The sequence below is a fragment of the Rhinatrema bivittatum genome, chromosome 2 (assembly GCF_901001135.1).
Source record: "Rhinatrema bivittatum chromosome 2, aRhiBiv1.1, whole genome shotgun sequence".
In the NCBI taxonomy this organism is placed as follows: domain Eukaryota; kingdom Metazoa; phylum Chordata; class Amphibia; order Gymnophiona; family Rhinatrematidae; genus Rhinatrema; species Rhinatrema bivittatum.
Genome location: NC_042616.1, coordinates 52,652,733 through 52,668,098, shown reverse-complemented (window position 1 = coordinate 52,668,098; position 15,366 = coordinate 52,652,733). Strand labels below are relative to the sequence as shown.

Here is a 15,366-nt window from a genome sequence, read left to right as displayed (position 1 = left end):
GGCGTCCATAAACTGGACGCGCAGCTAGAAGCACACGCCGAAATGACAATCCTGTAGACAGCAGCCTTAGAAAGCGCACAAAATGCCATTACAGCCTGCCATGCAGCGTGTAGCGAAAAAGCCTCAGAGCGGGGCCTAGCGTACAGAGGCTGCTCAATCCGCCAGGCTACTCACGTCTCTCGACCTCCCAAGGAACGGGATGAACGTTGGAATGGCGCACCGAGCACGGAGACCAGTAAAAAAAGAGGAAGCCCTACGCTACAAAAGCCTCCTTTTACGTCTCTGTAAATACATATATATAAGAAAATTATTTCCTTACCTGCTAATTTTCATTCCTGTAGTACCATGAATCAGTCCAGACTGTGGGTTATGTCCCGCTTCCAGCAGATGGAGTCAGAGCAAAAACTGAGAGGGCAGTCCCTCATGACTGGTGAGCCCTCTGTAAACCTTCAGTATTAAGAATATCCAAGCAACAAAGAAAACTCCCCTTGGATGGATCAATACAAAAATGAATATCAACTAAATTGAACATCAAATTGTAAATCTGAATAGGCAAACTTGCAATGTGAACTCTCAGTCAGTCCCAAACAGGTCCTGAAATAATTACACAGTCGAGCTGAAGGATTAACCCAAAGAAAAAAACCCCAAAATCCTTAGGATGGGCATCTGGACTGATCCATGGTACTACAGGAAAGAAAATTAGCAGGTAAGGAAATAATTTTCTTTTCCCTGTACGTACCAGGATCAGTCCAGACCGTGGGATGTACCAAAGCTTCCCTTAAATAGAGTGGGCCACTGATAGCCCAGCTCGAATGACCTGCGCCTCAAAAGAACCCGAGGTCGTTGATTGCAGACACAAGCGATAGTGATGTGCAAAAATGTGCAAAGACTTCCAAGTGGCCGCTTGGCAAAATTCCCACGGAGAGACTACTCTGCTTTCTGCCCAGGAAGCTGCTTGAGCTCAGAGAGAATGAGCTTTAATACCGTCTGGGGGCTAACGCCCCACGCCAATGTACATGGTAGAGATTGCATCCTTCATCCATCGGGCAATGATGGTCTTTGAAGCCTAGTTCCCCTTCTTGGGACCACTCCAGAAGACAAAAAGATGATCTGATAAGCGGAAGTAGTTAGTAACCTCCAAATATCGAATGAGGACTCGCTTGACATCTAGGCGCCTGAGCTCCTTGGAATCCTTATCCTGGAATGATGGCAGTTCCACCAACTGATTCAGATGAAAAGACGAGACCACCTTTGGAAGGAAAGATGGTATGATACCAGAGGATACTCTGGGATCTGTAGAGCGGAGATAAGGCTCTCTACATGACAAGGCCTGCAGCTCCGAGATTCTGTGAGCAGAATAGAGGAAACTGTCTTAAGAGTCAGGTCCTTGAGGGTAGCGATCTATAGCGGTTCAAAGGGCGGCCCGCCAAGAATACGAAGGATCAAAATCAAAACTCCCCGAGGGGCATAAACTGCAAATCTGTGTTTCATATGCTTTACTCCCTTCAACAACCGGACCACGTCCGGGTGTGTCGCAAGAGGAGGGCCATCCTGATTATGAACTAGAGCACCTAAGCCTGCCACCTGAACTTGGAGAAAATTGTAGGCTAATCCCCTCTCCATCCCTCGCTGTAAGAATGACAAGATCTGGGCTATGGTCACACGCCGTGGAGAGAGACGTGAGGACTGGCAGCAAGCCTCAAAAACTTTCCAAGCGCGGACATAGGACCTGGAGGTGGAAGGATTCCTAGCTTTGAGAAGAGTGGAGATAACCGCCACTGGATACCCTCGTCTCCTCAGCCGGCGCCATTCCAAAAGCCAGGCCGCTAGACAGAAGCGATCTACCTGGTCGAAAAATAATGGTCCCTGCCGTAGGAGATTCAACAGATGCCCCAGGCGCAGCGGGCCATCCACCGCTAGGTTAACTAAGTCTGAGAACCACGGCCGACGAGGCCACTCCAGAACGAGGATCACGGGCCCCTGGTGACCCTCTATTCTTTGGAGCACTCTTCCCACCAGGGACCAAGGCGGGAACACGGAATGTAGGATGTTCCTCGGCCACAGGAGGGCTAGGGCATCCACACCTTCTGCTCTGTGCTCCCTTCTGTGGCTGAAAAAGCACGGAGCCTTTGCATTTCCATCAGATCCAGATGGGGAGTCCCCCATCGCGTGATGAGTAGTGCCACCGCCTCCTGGGACAGTTCCCATTCTCCGGGATCTAAGCGCTGGCAACTTAAAAAAGCCACCTGAACATTGTCCATCCCTGCAATGTGAGACTCCGCCAGATGAGACAGGTGGAGTTCCGCCCTCGGCATCAGCTTGTTCGTCTCCCGAGTCACATAAAGACTTCTTGTTCCCTCCTGATGACTGATGTACGCCACAGTTGTGGCGTTGGAGAGGATTCGGACTGCTCGGCCTTGTGCTAAGGGCAGAAAACGCTGCAGCGCAAGACGGACCGCTCTTGTCTCTAGACAGTGGATTGGCCAAGTTGCCTGTTCTGGTGTCCACTGACTGTGTCGAGTGCCGACCGCACCCTGGCCCCAGCCGGTAAGACTGGCGTCTGTTGTAACGAGTACCCATTGTGGAACCTCGAGCTCTACTCCTCAAAGCAAATGATCCAGATCAAGCCACCAGGTAAGGCTGCCCTTGGGTAGGGGCGGTATCGGCAGAGGAGCCTGAAATTCCTGAGATACCAGCTTCCAACGGGAGAGTAATGCTCTTTGTAAGGGATGCATGTGGGCAAAGGCCCAAGGCACAACATCTGTCGTGGAGGCCATGGAACCTAACAACTGGAGATAGTCCCAGGCTGTGGTAAGTCGGAGGTCCCGAAACGCTGAACCTGAGCAAGGAGCGATTGGGCCCGCTCCAGACGAAGAGAGCCTGTGCCTACTTTGATGTCGAAATGAGCTCCCAGAAAGTCGAGGGACCAGGATCCGTTCCTTCCTCAGGGCCGCCGCCACCACTACCATCACATTGGTAAAGGTAAAGATGCAAGGAGCGGTTGCAGGGCCGAATGGCAGGGCCTGGAACTGTAAGTGCTGCTCCAAAATCTTGAAGCAAAGGAGGCGTTGATGCTCCTTCAGGATGGGGATATGAAGATAAGCCTCTGTCAAGTCCAAGGACGCCAGGAACTCTCCCCGATGCACCGCAGCAATCCCTGAGCGCAGTTTCCATCCTGAAGTATGGTATCTTGAGCGTCCTGATGACCATCTTGAGATCCAGGATCGGCAGGAAGAAGCCTTCTTGCTTGGAAGCTACGAAGTAGACGGAATAATGGCAGCGTCCTTGTTCCGGTAGGGGCACCAGAAGAATGGCTCCCAGATCCAGGAGGCAGTCTAGCGTCCAACGTACTGCGCCCCGTTTCCTTAGTCTGCACAGAGAAAAGACAAACCTGTCTCTGAGAGGTGGAGCAAATTCTAAAGCGTAACCGCGCTGTAGAATATCCAGGACGCCCTGGTCTGAGGTGATTGTGACCCACTCCTCGTAGAAGAGCGACAGGCGTCGGGCAATCGAAGAGTGGGCTGGCAATGTTTCATTGAGAAGATGTAGTGGCAGTCCCTTGGGCGAGGGTGTCTCGGGCTGATCTTCATCCCCGAAAGGAATGAGACCAGGACTGTGATCTAGATGAGGGAGGCCTGTGGGACACTGACCACACCTGGTGGAAGCGCCGATGTCCTCTGAAACGGTTCCGCACGAGCTGTACGTTCTGGATCTCCAAGGACGATCTTCCGGTAACTTAAGTACCTTATGCTCCCAGAGCTACTTAATAAGTTGCTCCATCTCCTCTCCAAACAACAACTTACCCTTGAAGGGAAGGAAGCCGAGTTGAGACTAGGAGGAGGAATCCGCGGACCCAGGTCCTGAGCCAGAGAAGGCGCCAAGCTGAGACTACGGAAACCATAGATCTGGCCAGCACCCGGCTTCTAGCCTGACTGTTGTGCCTCCCCTGGAGGCAGGTCCTGAGTCCTGAGTAGTTGTTGGACCCACCGGAGTCATGCACGCTGCATCAGGGAGCTAAAACCAGCAGCCCAAACTCCCAAGGCGGACACCTCAAACACTCTCTTCAAAAACACCTCAAGTTTGCAGTCCTGCAAATCCCTGAGGGCTGCTCCTCCAGTCACAGGAATAGGTGTCCTAGCCGTGACTGCGGATACCGATGCATCCACCTTCGGTCCCTTAAGTAGTTCCAGGGACTCCTCGGGGAGTGGATACAGTCTGTCCATCACTCTGCCAACCCTCAGAGAGGCCTCCGGAGTCTCCCACCCCATGGACAGCAATTGGAGGAGCACAGGATGAAAAGGAAAGTCTTCGAAAGTGGCTTGAGCCCTGGTAGGACGGGATCCCCTCTCTTCGGTGCAGTGCTGGCGGCAGGAGCCTCCTGGGGGGCCTCAATATCTAATCCAGCCAGGACATGTGTGATAAGCGGAACCATCTCATCGCTCTGGAAAAGGCATAGAACCCGAGGAACTTCCCGTCGACTTGCGCAGAGGGCGTTGGGTCATCTAGATCAGGGTCCACTGCAGGGTCCGTCAGGGGTGGAGGGTCAGGACCGGTTGGATGGGCAACCGGCTGAACCCTAGAGGATCCCGAAGGGGCCACTGGAATGGCAGGGCCAGAATACTGGTGCTGTACCGGGCCGTGACAGTACCGATCCCCGAGGCCCCCCCACCACATCCGGGAGCTCCCCCAGACTGACTACTTTAGACGAAGGGGGAGCCAAAACCGTATCCTGGTGCTGGCTGAGCCTTGCCAAATAAACCCCATGCATCAGCAGAATAAATTCTGTGGAAAAAGGCTCCGGGGGAGGGATGGTCGGGGGGGGGGGGGGGGGCGGAGGGTCCTCTGAGGGCAGCTCTGTGTCGGGGCGGTGCACCGGAAAGAGAACTGGAGGAGAATGAGGTCCGTCTGAGTCTGAATCCCTGGGAGGCAGCACTGGAGCAGCAAGTAGTGGATACAAGAAGGCCACCGTTCCCACGTTGGACGGAACGGGGCCAATCTCCTCAGAGCCTGGGCTTGAGATGCCCTCCCTACGAGGGAAGCACCGAGCACACGGGCATTCCCAGGAGAGCTGCGATCCAGGTTCCCCTCAGGTGTTGCATCGCGTCAGCCGCGGCATGGAGGCAAGTAAAGAAGGGCTTGGAACCCAGACCTCTGAAAACCTTCGATAGCAGGAACGAAATCAAAGTCCTGCTCTGCCTAACTTTAACGACCCGTTCCGTTTTTTGTTTTGTTTTTTTTTCAAGCCAGAAGGATGTCGCGTCTCTGAAGCTTAGGGGCTGCCCTGAGGAAACGACATCTCCGGGCAGCGGGTCGATATCAAGGGGGAGAGGTTGGACCACCAACTTCACCCCTAAAGGCAGCAAATGACAGCCCTGTAAAAGGAAAGTTAACAAACTTACCCCCAAAACGATACAGCAATAAATAAAAAAGATGACAGATCTGCCACTGAATGAAAGCTCTGCCTGCAAGCCTGCAGCAGGACAGCCCATAGAAGTAGAGCAAAGCTACAAGGAAAAGCCTTTGCTGGTTTTTTTTTGTTTTTGTTTTTTTTAAATAAGATCCATCTAAGTAAAAAGTGTTAACAAGAAAACAGGAGAAATAAATCAAAGACTATTCTCACAGAAAGAAAATGGAAGAACCGAAGGTGCAACCCGAATCTGCTGGAGTCAGAGAAATACTGAAGGTTTACAGAGGGCGCACCAGTCATGAGGGACCACCCTCTCAGTTTTTGCTCTGACTCCATCTGCTGGAAGGGGGACTGATCCTGGTACGTACAGGGAAATTTATATATATAGATATATATATATATATATATATATATATATATATATATATATATATATATATATATATATATATATATATATATATTTTTTTTTTTTTTTTGTAAAACTTACCTGAGCTCAGCCTTACCTGGTTGAGTACAGAGACGGTCTCCGGCTGCTGGGGGAGATGATATATGTTGTCACCGCCACAATTGGCTTCCTGCACCCGCTGCCTTTCAGCCACTTAAGCAGCTAAGTCCACACTGGCTGAATAAAACAGCTACCAAGACATTCATCAGAGGGACCATGGAAATCACCTCAGTAATTCTTAACTGTGGGAGGGACCTTATGGTATCACCACAGGAGAGTGAGGCAACTGTAATATCCTTAATTTTCCTTTTTTCAAAATGAAGCAATTCTAGTAGTGAGATGCATGTCCATCTGCTGGAGACGGAGAAAACTGGCAAGCTGATGTCACTGCATGGGTATATGTACTGTGCTGTCAGTTTTCTCTGTCTCCATCTGCTGGTAGAGGTGCATAACCCACTTGTTCTGGATTCATCTGACTGGATGCTTTGAAAGGGCAGGCTGAATTCCCTGGCGGCTGTAGGTCCAGTCATGAGTGTGAATACTTACGCCAAGGCTCTTTCCTGCCCATGGCTTGGTAAATTCTAAGCTGCTGAAGGACTGCCGCTGGCTATACTCTTTTTGTTTTCTTTTAATAAAAGCTGTTTTACTGCTGCTTCCTAGTCAAGTTAATCCAGAGGTAAGGGAATTAAAATGAAGCATGGGAGGATATGGCTTGAAGGAGGGGAAGGCCCACACCTACACCAACGAGCCTCAGATAGAGAGGTCCTGCCAAAGGCTTTTCCTACCAGACCTTTCAAATCTCAACCACATTTGGTTGGAGTGCGAGGAGCCATCCACAGGATCCTGAGCCACCTGCCAAGCCATGCCTAACCAAGCCCAAAAGGAAACCCATCAATCACTTACCAGATGCTGCTCAAACAGGCCCAGAAGCGAACCTGGGAGTCCAGGTTACTACTCAACCAGGTATGAAAGAGATTCCTGGAAGCCACAAGCCAGGCCCTGAAGGGAACCCTGAGAATTATGATCCAGGCTGGCTCCATTACGGAACAATCACAAAAATTGTTATCCTAGGAGCCAAGATCCTGCTGCAACATGGAGATGATGTCATTTCCGGGTGGTGCAGTTTTTAACAACATGAATCTTTGAAGAACTCCGTTTGAAAAATAGGCAATGATATAGAGAGATTTGCAGGCTTTGGTTGAAGTTGTATTTTTGTTATAGATGCGGATTCGAATTAAATTAGCTGGGAACTACCATATGGAGAAAAAACTTTTGTTTTGAAAGAAGATGAAGTCCCGCTCAAGGGACTATATTTGATATATTTAAGAGCCTGGAGAAAATTTGTCTGGTAGAAGACTTTCAGCATATGGATGAGATTTACAAGCACACCCGTTGAGAGATATACAGGGCTTGTTGTATTTTGACGCTTTAGTCCATCCCTGAAGAAGCCTTTGAGAGATCAGGCGAAACAAAGATCTTTGTTGGATTTTATGTGGACTAACATCTATGTAAAGTATTATTTAAAGAAAAAGTAGTTACACTTTAGGATTTTATAAGGATTACCATCTGTGTCGTGATTTATGCAAATTACTATTTAAAGCAAAAGCAGTTGCACTTTATATAAATTGTTTAAGATTAAGATAAATATATTTGGAGAAAAGCATTTGCACTTTATGTAATTTGTTTTTTGAATAGACACTGGGGTAGATTTTCAAACCGCGCGATTAGGCGTACTTTTGCTGGCGCATCAGGCGCCAGCAAAAGTACGCTGAATTTTAGTAGATACGCGCGGAGCCGCGCGTATCCGCTAAAATCCGGGATCGGCGCGCGCAAGGCTATCGATTCTGTATAGCCGGCGCGCGCCGAGCCGCGCAGCCTACCCCCATTCCCTCCGAGGCCGCTCCGAAATCGGAGCGGCCTCGGAGGGAACTTCCTTTTGCCCTCCCCTCACCTTCCCCTCCCTTCCCCTACCTAACCCACCCGCCCGGCCCTGTCTAAACCCCCCCCTTACCTTTGTCGGGGGATTTACGCCTCCCAGAGGGAGGCGTAAATCTCCGCGCGCCAGCGGGCCCCTAGCACGCCGGGACGCGACCTGGGGGCAGGTACGGAGGGCGCGGCCACGCCCCCGGACCGCCCAGGCTGTAACCACGCCCCCGTACCCGCCCCCAAAACGCTGCCGACACGCCCCCTAAACGCCTCGACGACTGGGCCCGCCCCCGACACGCCCCCCTCGGAGAACCCCGGGACTTACGCGAGTCCCGGGGCTCTGCGCGCGCCGGTAGGCCTATGTAAAATAGGCTCACCGGCGCGCAGGGCCCTGCTCGCCTAAATCCGCCCGGATTTGGGCGGATTTAGGCGAGCAGGGCTCTTAAAATCCGCCCCACTGTGTATAAAATTTACATCTTGATATATGTGATAAAAACATTTATCAAAAAACAGGAATGATGTATGTGGGTGTATGTATGAGATGGATGATTGTGCTAGATAGATTTTATTGTTAGATAGGTGAATGTTACATATGAATAAAACAAATTTATTTGTTGAAGAGACCCTCTTTTTTGTAGTATTTATGCAACAAGGAAAACAGCATGAAAGCTGTTGCCCTGGGTGCAAGCTCCACCAGAGACCGGGTCTGAAGGCAGGGGACCTGGAAGCCAAGAAATCCTACCAGTCCAGCATGTGTTCATCATCTGCTGGAGACAAATACTGGCTATTGCCTGTGCAGTTTATATACCAAGTGATGATGTCACTGATAAAGGGTGTATCCTCTGTCTCTGTCTGCTAGTAGGCGGAGATAATAATCCTGCTATACCAGTCTGGACTGGTATAGCAGGATGATAAGAAAGTAATCCTTACCCAGTGATGTCAGAGTCTCATAAATCTCTTTCATGGTCTCCTTGTAAAGATCCTTCTGCCAGTCTTCTAACATCTCCCATTCCTCTTTCCAGAAATAGATGGCAACATCCTCAAAAGTCACAGGGACCTGGAACACAAATTATTACATATAAACACAGAATATAATGGCTGATAACAACAACAAAGTCTGCTCAGTTTGTCCTGTTCCTTTTATACTGCAATAACTCAGATCCTGAGGTTTTATTCTCACTATCTAGGAAAAGAATCTTGGAGTCATTAATGTTGAAATTCAAAGGGTTTTTCCTCATAACTTGGGGAGTGAATCAGACAAAACCCAAGATTTGAATACTTTCACTCACTCTCTGGCTACAGTTTGACCAGACAACTCATTACCACACAAAATTTAGCTGGGTACGAAGAAGTGTTGCTGGAGACCTTCCAAGGAGAGGTGCAACTTTATATAGTGTTAGCCAGATAAAATTATCTGGGTAAGTCTGATCGGAAAAATACAGTACCTGTCCTAACGTTATCCAGATAACTTTATCCAAGCATATTCAGTAGAAGACTTAAATTTTTTCAAAATTTTTTCAAAATTAGACTATTGTAACACCATCCTACTTGGTCTTCCCGCTTCTTATACCAAACCACTTCAGATGGTACAAAATGCAGCTGCACGAATACTGACCAATTCCAGGAGAAGGGATCACATAACCCCCATCCTAAAGAGCCTCCATTGGTTACCTATACACTTTAGAATAATATACAAGGCCATCCTTACCACATACAAAAATATCCACCTATTGGCTCCCATCGACCTACAGATCCCTCTCCAACTACATAATTCATCAAGACCAACAAGAGATGCATACAAAGGAACGCTACAGGTACCACCGCCCAAATCTACCAGACACATCACACTAAGAGATCGGGCATTCTCGACAGCCATTCCACCGTTATGGAACTCCATCCCCTCAAACCTCAGACTGGAAACATGCATCTCAACCTTCAAAAAAAGACTAAAGACATGGATATTCACACAAGCATTCCCGGACTCAAACTGATCTATTTCATCCATACCAATCCCTACCTTCACCTACACTATGATTAACCATCTCCGCTATCGTTTATATGTTTGAATTAATGACCTGTCCTTTCTCTTCTTCCTCTGCCAAGTTCTAATCACCCTGTTATATGTAACTGCCTTTTTCTGCACCATTGTTTTAGTTTATGTTTACGATACACCCTTGTTTTATGTGAACCAGCATGATGGGACTGCGTTCTCGAATGCCGGTATATAAAAACCCGAAATAAATAAATAAATAAAAATAAAATCCCGATAACTTTATCCAAATATTGAGCAGAACTTATCTGTGCAAAATTATTCAGATAACTTATCTACTTGCTGGCTTATTGAATATTGATTGCAATGTTCACAAAACATCCAGATCCTCAGAGATGGTCAATAAAGCAAAATATTAGGAATTATTTGGAAAACAATGGGAGAATAAAACAGAGAATACCATAATGTCTCTGTATTAATCCATGATTTTGCTGCACATTAAATAGTGTGTTCGGTTCTGGTCACTCCATCTCAGAAAGATATAGCATAATTAGAAAAGTTACAGTAGAGAGCAACAAAAAATGAAAATTGGTTCTTACCTGCTAATTTTCGTTCCTGGAGTACCACAGATCAGTCCATATGCATTGGGTTTTCTCCCCTTCCAACAGACAGAGACAAAAAGCTTTACTGACACTGCGCTACTTAAGTTAGCTTGCCACCTGTAGTACCTCAGTATGCATTGTACCCAAGCATAGATGAGATTAAACCAAAAACAACACTCTTATCCAATATGAGCAGGGGAAAGTTTGGACCCCCAACTTGGAGCCCTTCAACCTGTGAAGGAGATTGAATACTCCCAACCATAAACTACTTCTTATCTACACACAGAATAGCATGGTCTTTTCCAAGAGACCAGGGCTGTGGACTGATCTGTGGTACTCCAGGAACGAAAATTAACATGTAAGAACCAATTTTCTTTTCCTCTACATTCCCCAGATCACTCCAGATGCATGGGATGTACCCATTCTCTCCTAAACTGGGTGGGAACCTGAAAGATCCACTTGTAGCATACTCTCCCCAAGCCAGCCGCTTCAGGACATAGTAGCCAAGTCCCAACTTCAGACTGGCAGCCCCGGTGCTGCCTTGGAGGAAGAAGGTCTCATGATTGAAGAGCATCAACCTGGTGTGGCAGGAAAGGATCCTGTAGCAAGGACCTGCTCTCCAGGTGATGCACTATCCTTTCGTACCAAGGATATCTCCCCAAGGCCTACTGCCCAGGAGGGAAGGGTTAGGTTGGCCGTCATAGTTGGTGATTCAATTATTAGGAATGTAGACAGCTGGGTGGCTGGTGGGCGTGAGGATCGCCTGGTAACATGCCTATCTAGTGCGAAGGATTTTAGACACTGCTGGGGAGGAGCCGGCTGTCGTGGTACATGTGGGCACCAACGACATAGGAAAATGTTGGGAGGGAGGTTCTGGAAGCCAAATTTAGACTCTTAGGTAGAAAACTTAACTCCAGAACCTCCAGGGTAGCATTCTCTGAAATGCTCCCTGTTCCACACATAGATCACCAGAGGCAGGCAGAGCTCCGGAGTCTCAATGCGTGGATGAGACGATGGTGCAAGGAAGAGGGATTCAGTTTTGTCAGGAACTGGGGAACCTTTTGGGGAAGGGGGAGTCTCTTCCGAAGGGATGGGCTCCACCTTAACCAGGGTGGAACCAGACTGCTGGCACTAACCTTTAAAAAGGAGATAGAGCAGCTTTTAAACTAGAACAAAGGGGAAAGCCAACAGTCGCTCAGCAGCGCACGGTTCGGAGAGAGGTATCTTCAAAGGATACTAATGATGCATTAGAATTAGGGTATCCCGACAGTGAGGTTCCAATAATAAGAAAAGTAGTCCAAGTGCTTGTAACTAAAAACTCACCTGAGCTAAAAAATTCTAACTTATCCCTATCAATTAAAAAGCAGAATGAAAATACAAACAAAAAACAAACTTTGAAATGTTTGTATGCTAATGCCAGAAGTCTAAGAAGTAAGATAGGAGAATTAGAATGTATAGCAGTGAATGATGACAGACTTAATGTGCATCTCAGAGACATGGTGGAAGGAGGACAACTAATGGGACAGTGCTATACCGGGGTACAAATTATATCACAATGATAGAGAGGGGCACCCGGGAGGCAGTGTGGTGCTTTATGTCCGGGATGGCACAGAGTCCAACAGGATAAGCATCCTGCATGAGACTAAATTCACAATTGAATCTTTATGGGTAGAAATCCCTTGAGTGTCGGGGAAGACTATAGTGATAGGAGTATACTACCGTCCACCTGGTCAAGATGGTGAGACTGACAGTAAAATGCTAAGAGAAATTAGGGAAGCAAACCAAATTGGTAGTGCGGTAATAATGGGAGACTTCAATTACCCCAGCAAAAAGTGCAGAAAAGGAATTTAGTCCAAACCATAGGATTCAGCAAAGCTCTACAGAGCAGCGAGGTTTTTATTCATTTTTAGGCGGCAACTCCACAATTTCAAATTAGCAAGCAGATTAGAATGCGTCCCCCGACACGGTCCCGTGTTTCGCCGAGGGCTGCATCGGGAGGGAGCAAGAATTTTCACAAAGCACTGTAAATAAAACATACACTGGTAAGGACATAAAATGGCAGATAGTCGACTTAAATTACAAATGATTACACACATACCTGAATGCTGAGGAATTCAAAAATGGCAGGGAGCGCGTCCATCTTAGATGCAGACAGGCATTTAAACCACACGGAGTTGGCGCGAGCTCAGGTTGACAGGTCACATGGTCAGACGGGGCCAATCACAGTTGCCCCCGTTCCTGACGCGCAACTAGCAGTGCAAACAGCAATTGACCTAGGTGGCCCTGACAGGTGTTCAAGTGAAGAGATGCCACTCTAATTCCCGATTTAGACCATTAGGAGCAACTGAATCAAGTTGAAAGATCCATCTCTGTTCAATGCGTCCTAGTTGCTCATTGTAGTTGCCTCCCCGAGGGGAACGGGGGACAACCTCAATGACACAAAAGGACAGATCAGAGATGGAATGTGCCTGTTGGACCCAGTGTGTAACTAGAGGCTCGTTCTCACGAGTGTTGCGGATGTTGGAGCAATGCTCAATTATGCGAGTTTTAACCATTCTAGAGGTCTTGCCCACATACACCAAGGGACAGGGGCAAACAATTACATATATTACTTCCTTTTGAGGTACAATCTGAGGTGGCCCGGAGGGGAAAATTTTGATGTGTGATAGGGTGTACAAAAGAAGTGTAAATCCCTGTGTGTTGACACATAGTACATCTACCGCAAGGTTGATGTACAGCCGCAGAGACGGGGACCTGCAGTTCCGGGTTGATATCTGCGTGCACAAGTCTGTCACGGAGATTACGGCCCCTACGGTATGTAAACCGAAGGGGACCAGGGAAAAGACGATTCAAAGAGAGGGATTGCCAATGTGTACGAACAATGTTGGTAACCTGACGGCTCAAAGTGGAGAATGGTAAAATGCAATTACTGACAGTCTCTGTCGATCGGGAACGTGAAAGAAACAATAAATCCCGATTAACAAACAGTGCCCGTTTAAAGGCGTTCTTCACAATCCGTGAGGGATATCCCCTTGATATAAACCTCATAGTCATAGACTTGGCCTGTGACAGAAATTCTTCCCTAGTTGAACAGAGTCTGCGCAGGCGCAGAAATTGTCCAGTGGGGATATTGTGACGTAAAGTCCGCGGATGGCAGCTATCAAAGGAAAGTAATGTATTCCTATCTGTCTCTTTACGAAAAATAGTAGTGATAAAGTGATTATCACGTACAGATATAAGAATATCCAAAAAGAAATTTGTACCGGATGTATGGAAAAATTAAACTGAATATTAACATCACATGAATTTAACCAATCAAAAAACAAAAAGAATTGTACATCGGTCCCTTGCCAGATGAAAAAAATATCGTCAATGTAACGACACCATAAAGAAATAAAATGAGACCAATCAGATGGGTATACAAACTTTTCCTCAAATTGAGCTACAAAGAGACAGGCCAGACTGGGGGCCTGTCTCTTTGTAGCTCAATTTGAGGAAAAGTTTGTATACCCATCTGATTGGTCTCATTTTATTTCTTTATGGTGTCGTTACATTGACGATATTTTTTTCATCTGGCAAGGGACCGATGTACAATTCTTTTTGTTTTTTGATTGGTTAAATTCATGTGATGTTAATATTCAGTTTAATTTTTCCATACATCCGGTACAAATTTCTTTTTTGGATATTCTTATATCTGTACGTGATAATCACTTTATCACTACTATTTTTCGTAAAGAGACAGATAGGAATACATTACTTTCCTTTGATAGCTGCCATCCGCGGACTTTACGTCACAATATCCCCACTGGACAATTTCTGCGCCTGCGCAGACTCTGTTCAACTAGGGAAGAATTTCTGTCACAGGCCAAGTCTATGACTATGAGGTTTATATCAAGGGGATATCCCTCACGGATTGTGAAGAACGCCTTTAAACGGGCACTGTTTGTTAATCGGGATTTATTGTTTCTTTCACGTTCCCGATCGACAGAGACTGTCAGTAATTGCATTTTACCATTCTCCACTTTGAGCCGTCAGGTTACCAACATTGTTCGTACACATTGGCAATCCCTCTCTTTGAATCGTCTTTTCCCTGGTCCCCTTCGGTTTACATACCGTAGGGGCCGTAATCTCCGTGACAGACTTGTGCACGCAGATATCAACCCGGAACTGCAGGTCCCCGTCTCTGCGGCTGTACATCAACCTTGCGGTAGATGTACTATGTGTCAACACACAGGGATTTACACTTCTTTTGTACACCCTATCACACATCAAAATTTTCCCCTCCGGGCCACCTCAGATTGTACCTCAAAAGGAGTAATATATGTAATTGTTTGCCCCTGTCCCTTGGTGTATGTGGGCAAGACCTCTAGAATGGTTAAAACTCGCATAATTGAGCATTGCTCCAACATCCGCAACACTCGTGAGAACGAGCCTCTAGTTACACACTGGGTCCAACAGGCACATTCCATCTCTGATCTGTCCTTTTGTGTCATTGAGGTTGTCCCCCGTTCCCCTCGGGGAGGCAACTACAATGAGCAACTAGGACGCATTGAACAGAGATGGATCTTTCAACTTGATTCAGTTGCTCCTAATGGTCTAAATCGGGAATTAGAGTGGCATCTCTTCACTTGAACACCTGTCAGGGCCACCTAGGTCAATTGCTGTTTGCACTGCTAGTTGCGCGTCAGGAACGGGGGCAACTGTGATTGGCCCCGTCTGACCATGTGACCTGTCAACCTGAGCTCGCGCCAACTCCGTGTGGTTTAAATGCCTGTCTGCATCTAAGATGGACGCGCTCCCTGCCATTTTTGAATTCCTCAGCATTCAGGTATGTGTGTAATCATTTGTAATTTAAGTCGACTATCTGCCATTTTATGTCCTTACCAGTGTATGTTTTATTTACAGTGCTTTGTGAAAATTCTTGCTCCCTCCCGATGCAGCCCTCGGCGAAACACGGGACCGTGTCGGGGGACGCATTCTAATCTGCTTGCTA

General features: G+C 47.3%; 1 protein-coding gene across 5 annotated transcripts in view; it reads right to left on the bottom strand.

The window, feature by feature from the left end:
- The window catches only part of LOC115083950 (gastrula zinc finger protein XlCGF26.1-like), a 72,254-nt gene that overhangs the window by 22,073 nt on the left and 34,815 nt on the right, over positions 1–15,366 (bottom strand). For all 5 annotated transcript variants that reach the window (XM_029588107.1, XM_029588108.1, XM_029588106.1 and 2 more), the window contains exon 3: positions 8,712–8,838. In XM_029588107.1, the coding sequence (XP_029443967.1) occupies positions 8,712–8,838 (127 nt within the window). The remainder of the gene's footprint in view (positions 1–8,711; positions 8,839–15,366) is intronic.